Source organism: Lactuca serriola, chromosome 5 (genome assembly GCF_051521515.1).
Source record: "Lactuca serriola cultivar US96UC23 chromosome 5, Lser_US96UC23_V15, whole genome shotgun sequence".
NCBI lineage: Eukaryota > Viridiplantae > Streptophyta > Magnoliopsida > Asterales > Asteraceae > Lactuca > Lactuca serriola.
Window position 1 is genome coordinate 251,566,266 of NC_136412.1, and position 5,489 is coordinate 251,571,754.

At 33.5% G+C, this 5,489-nt stretch overlaps 2 protein-coding genes across 2 annotated transcripts in view; one reads left to right on the forward strand and one right to left on the reverse strand.

The window, feature by feature from the left end:
- The first annotated feature begins 833 nt into the window (after positions 1-833).
- On the forward strand, positions 834-3,438 carry TRB1 (telomere repeat binding factor 1). The gene is made up of 7 exons (XM_079002131.1): positions 834-1,110; positions 1,459-1,636; positions 1,726-1,940; positions 2,188-2,272; positions 2,404-2,487; positions 2,626-2,982; positions 3,138-3,438. Exons 2-7 carry the CDS (start codon positions 1,487-1,489, stop codon positions 3,150-3,152), a joined length of 906 nt encoding a protein of 301 aa, XP_078858257.1. The 5' UTR covers positions 834-1,110; positions 1,459-1,486; the 3' UTR covers positions 3,153-3,438.
- Positions 3,439-5,045: 1,607 nt separating this feature from the next.
- Positions 5,046-5,489, reverse strand: part of LOC145053999 (pollen-specific protein SF3-like) — a 1,378-nt gene continuing 934 nt past the window's right edge. Inside the window, exon 5 of the mRNA XM_079002132.1 lies at positions 5,046-5,449. Coding sequence (XP_078858258.1) covers positions 5,237-5,449 — 213 coding nt within the window. The 3' untranslated portion in view covers positions 5,046-5,236. The remainder of the gene's footprint in view (positions 5,450-5,489) is intronic.

Genomic DNA, 5,489 nt, shown 5'->3' on the forward strand with positions numbered 1-5,489 from the left:
AAGCAAAGATACAACACCCCAAACAGAGGATGAAAATATTGAAATCATCGAAAAGAAATTTGTCCCATTATACAACACACTTAAGTGTGTAAAGAATCAGCCATTAAAACCATATGACTTTGGTGACGGTGGAGCTTTTTCCGAGATACACTATTCATAGTATCCTCTTGATATTGGTAGGAAAAAAGATTCATCTTCAGGCCCAAAAACACTACCCGTAACAATCGATAAACATGGTAATTTAACATTTAATGCGACCATGAAGCAGAAAGAAAACACTTTAAAAGATTGCTCATTTACAGCATAAAGATCTTGTACCCAAGATTCTAAAAGATGAAGAGGAAGCGGAAAAATAGAAAAAGATCGAAGAAACTACCTTTCAAACAAAAGCAACTCTCGAAAAGATTGTGAATGTAAGACTAAAGGCAACACAACCCAAAAACGCTACCATACAATCTCAAGATTCAAAGTTTATCAAATACAAACCTCCCTAGACTGTAACACTAAAAGACCAACAAAATTGGAAAATCCTTCCTTGTATTAAAGTCCAAGTTTGAAGGTTAACTTGATATGGCAAATATTATGGATGTGACAAGCAAACCGGTTAAAACAAGTTTAGAGGAACTGTAACACTAAAAGACCATCAAGATTGTCCACATGTTCGTTTTTCATAAAACCACAAAAATAATTTAAAGAATAAGAAAATTCTGAGGACATTTGAGTCCTTTTCCTGTTCGTATCAATATCATCAATTGTACAATTTCGTGTGCTATTATTTTTTTCAAATAAAACTTTAGGAGAAAAGAATAATAATAATAATATAATGACGAAGCCAATTGAATTCCCCTCAATCGATGCTTGTGGCTTCCAAACCCTAATTTTCTCACACGTCGCTTAACCAAAACCCCCTTTTGTTCACGAAACGGAAAACTAACAAAAAGATCAAGATCCGAAATCAATTAAAACTGTTCAATTTTGTATTATAACTGCGTCCTTGAACACGCAACAAGCTGTCTTTTCGGAATTGAAGAAGATAGAAGGGAGTGAAAATCCCCAATTTCATGACCCGACATCGTCAAATCAATAGATCAACAATCGTTTTCTGCTCTGGTGATTTTCTGTTCATATACACGAATTGATTGGAATTTGAGCTTGGAATCTATGTAATTGTATAAGTATCGATGAGAATCGAGGAAATTAGGGTTTCTTTATATTTTCTTAGCTAGCAGAGTTTCGTTGTACTTATAGTAATCGTGCAGAGGTCTTTTGATGTATTTCGTTGTTGGTTATCTTAGTCATATCTGATACTTAATTACACTTTGGTGACGTAAGTTTCAGATGCCTAATCCATGTGTTCGATATGCTCGGTGAACATATAATTAGTTGATCATTCTCCTGACGCGTTCTATAAAAATAACGCTTAGGTTGCATTGCGGAATTGATGAATATGCTGTGCAGGTAGAAATTGCTAGTCTTGGTTGGCTTGATGGGTGCTCCTAAGCAGAAATGGACATCTGAAGAAGAAGCAGCTCTGAAAGCTGGAGTTCTTAAGCACGGAGCAGGAAAATGGCGCACAATTCTTAAAGATCCAGAGTTTAGCAGTGTGCTTTACCTGCGCTCTAATGTGGATCTTAAGGTTTGCATCTTTTCATATAGCATTTTCTGCTGTAGGGTATTACATATCTGAAATTTTCTTTTAATTGTTGGTTTATTGACTTGGATCAGGACAAATGGAGGAACATGAGTGTAATGGCAAATGGATGGGGATCTAGGGAGAAGGCTAGGTTAGCCCTGAAAAGAGTGCAACATGTCCCTAAGGATGATAACCCTCTCTCACTCACAACCGCTGATCCCAGTGATGAAGACTCAGGTGATGTGAGGCCTCTTCAGTCTTCTAGTGGTTCTCCACAAGTTGGTGCTTCAAAAAGATCTATGATAAGGTTAGGCTCTATTTCTTTATTCTTTTTCACACTAACTGCTGTATGGATAAATAAATGATGTTTGTCTGGATAAATGATGATGAATTGATGTATGGATAAAGTGATGTATGAACAAAGACTATTTCTTTGTTACATTGAATAAACCTTCTGAACGACAATAAATGACGATTGTACCCTTTGTCTGGAATTAATGATAAAATCAACTGACAAATAGCTTGAACCATTTTACCTTTCGTGTCATTAACAGGCTGGACAATCTTATAATGGAGGCAATAAACAACTTGAAGGAGCATGGTGGCTCTAATAAGACTACCATTGGCACATACATAGAGGTATATTATGTTTTTTTTTAGCTTTTTTTAGTTTAGTTTCTTTTTAATCAGCATATTTAATAATAACAAGTTTTGAACCTTAAATGCCTCTAGTTCCACTTTTTAAATGACATTTGTCTCTTGTTTTACAGGAGCAATATTGGGCACCTCCAAATTTTAAGAGACTTCTATCAATGAAGTTAAAGTTTCTAACTGCAACCGGAAAACTAATCAAGGTATAATCTGTGTTATCAAATGCCATATGTCATCTGATTTTTATGTAGGTATCCACGAAATATGTTCTCAAATCATGTTAATATGATTTTTTTTTGTTAAATTATTTATTGGTTGGATGTTTTTTTTTTGTGTTGCAGACAAAACGCAAATATAAAATTGCATCAGCAAATGCATCATCATCCGACAAGAAAAGGGTTTCTACCATGTTACGATTAGAAGGAAGACACAAGGGTTCTTCTCCAAAAGTTGATAAGGATGAAATCAATGTTCCTACAAAAGCTCAGATTGATTTAGAACTACAAAAGATGAGGAGTATGACACCGCAGGAGGCGGCAGCGGCCGCCGCTCAGGCGGTTGCAGAGGCGGAAGCCGCCATAGCGGAAGCAGAAGAGGCGGCAAGGGAGGCGGAGGCAGCTGAGGCTGATGCAGAAGCTGCTCAAGCTTTTGCAGAGGCGGCTATGAAGACACTTAAAGGGAGGACCGCGCAAAGGCTGGTAAATATTAATCCTTTCTTTTTGACTGGATAAGACAAAACAGGTTGTACTGTGTTTAACATCTGTTAAAAGAGACTAGACTGATGTCAATGGAACAAAAATTACAATATTTTATTTTATGCATATAATGTTGTGACAATTATAACTTGTTGCAGATGATTCGTGCTTGATGGAAATGGGAATGACGAGGGCTTTTGTTATACATGCTTTGATGTGGATTTTTGATGAACTTTGCAGTTGTAAATATAGTTTGTTGATTCAGAATCACTCAACTGGCAAATGAGAACATTTGGTGGTTATTATTTTTTTTTATATATATTTTATAAAAAGGGAGTAAGATAGAATAAAACATTGGTTGCCGTTGTTGTTGGTTGTCAACATGAGATGTTTTGATTTACATATTGTATTGTGATATTTTTTTTGGTATGCTTAAATTCGTTTTATTTTGTTTTAGAAGTTGAGAGCTTGGGAAAAATTCGGTATTAGCCTTGAAATAAATATGTTCATATCTTACATCCATGTCATCACATATAAGTCATATGAATATCAAAATACAACAAATATGTGTCATCTATGATTCATTATGTAAATAGTTACATCGGGAGATATTTAACATCGACTCTTTTGGCATTGAATCTGATTATATTTTGCAGATTGTTAATTGTTATGTTTGAATTATTATAATGGCTGAAAGTGTATTGCTATTATAGAATCAAAGTATGTTGCCTTAATGAGTAAAAGTCATATTTTTTTTACTTGGGATCTTAAAGAAAAAGATAAGAAAGGAATTAATGTTGTTGGAAGGGCATTGCATTCTTTTTGGAAGTACTTATAAGGAGAAAGGGAATCTAGAGCTAATTCGAGAGTATTTTTCACACTTAAAGTAGCATTTTGTATGTGAGATTGGACAAAACAGAATAAAATAAATGTGGATAAACAGACAGATAAATTGTTAGATAGTCATAAGAGACTTTTAAAATTTTAGTTTAGATAATGTTAGATTTTTAAGATAATAGTTTTGTCTAATAATATATATTCCACCAATCACAAAATGACATTTGGTATAAAAACTAAAAAAAAATATGGTGAGTGTGGAAGTGTGGATTGCTTGATATCACTCATTATTATTATTTTAAATTTTTTTTGGCTCATTGTGTATCTCCTTCTCATTCACATGGTATCCAGCGTCGATCATGCTTAACCACACCCATTGTATCATTACCATAAAATGGCTCATAGAACACTCCACCACCTAACATGGTTTTAGCAAATTTTAGAGAAAACCACTTACGTTGAGTAACTGCATCAATTAAGGGTTACACAACTCACTTTGTAAAAACAAAATATAAAAAAATAAAAACCCTTTTATGGAGCGTACTAAGCTTTAATGGTAAAATGTATGACTATAAATGGAAACCAAACCTTAACAAACTAAAGATCAAGGTTACTCTAAGAAAGATGGTATGGTCACATGTCTTTAGCGCTAACATGGTATGGTTTCTTTTTGAAATATGGGATTCTTTTACGAAAAGTAATATGTTTAGTACAAAAAAGATTTATTTTTATAAAGAACTAGATTATATCTACACATAAATTCTAAATACCATTGGTATGTTTTCTGCTTATAGGTTTTAAACTATCCCAAAATGACTATGATGTAATATCTAGAGTCTCGAACTCTCCCATTATTTTGACCCTAATGGCTCCTATAGATCTAATCTTTCTTCTGTTGAAAGGACTCTCCCCTCAACTTACTAGGCTTATGGTTTTTGTCTTAACAGTAAGATGTTAACACTTTAACAAGTTAGATCCAAATTTAGTTAAGTAAACCAAGTCAAATGTCATATCTTAACCCCCAATATTAAAAATTCAACTCCCAATCCTAATAGATTTTGAATTTAGTTCTAACCTAACAATTAAACAAAATTTCTAATTTATTTATTTAAATTCACTAAATTTGAAATGTTAATAAATTATTCTTATATAATTTTCATATAAAAATTAATTTATTTTATAAGAAATCACATTTAATTTGTTTTGAGAGAAAGAGGAACATCACCGAATAAATTAAAATCAGAAATATATATTATAGTAGCTTGTTATCATTAGAATGAATAGTCATAAACTCATAATATACAACACATTGTAGTGTTGGACAACAAAATCCTCCATTACAATCTTTTGATCTTTCATGGTGTAGCTCCAGACCAGTGAATTGAAATCGAGCAATTATAATAACAATCGTATTTCAAATTTATGATTCAGGAGCAGGAGCAGGAGCAGGAGCAGATTCTTCTCCATTGACCTCAAGTTGGCTATAGTTTCCTTTAGACTTGAAGAGTTGAATATGGTGATGCTTGCAATACAACCTGCCCTCATGAGCAATGTAATTTGAAGGGCTTATGGTGCACCCCCCATGGCAGCACTTGAAACAGCTTCTATGGTATGCAGATCCATTAACAGTAACCTACATTCAAATAGTTTAATTACACACATAAAGCAGTCAT

Coding starts and splice junctions, on each gene's coding strand:
- TRB1 (XM_079002131.1), top strand. CDS start 1,487: ATGGGTGCTCCTAAGCAGAAATGGACATCTGAAGAAGAAGCAGCTCTG. Junction 2,273..2,403: donor CCATTGGCACATACATAGAG/GTATATTATGTT, acceptor CTTGTTTTACAG/GAGCAATATTGGGCACCTCC. Junction 2,488..2,625: donor CAACCGGAAAACTAATCAAG/GTATAATCTGTG, acceptor TTTGTGTTGCAG/ACAAAACGCAAATATAAAAT.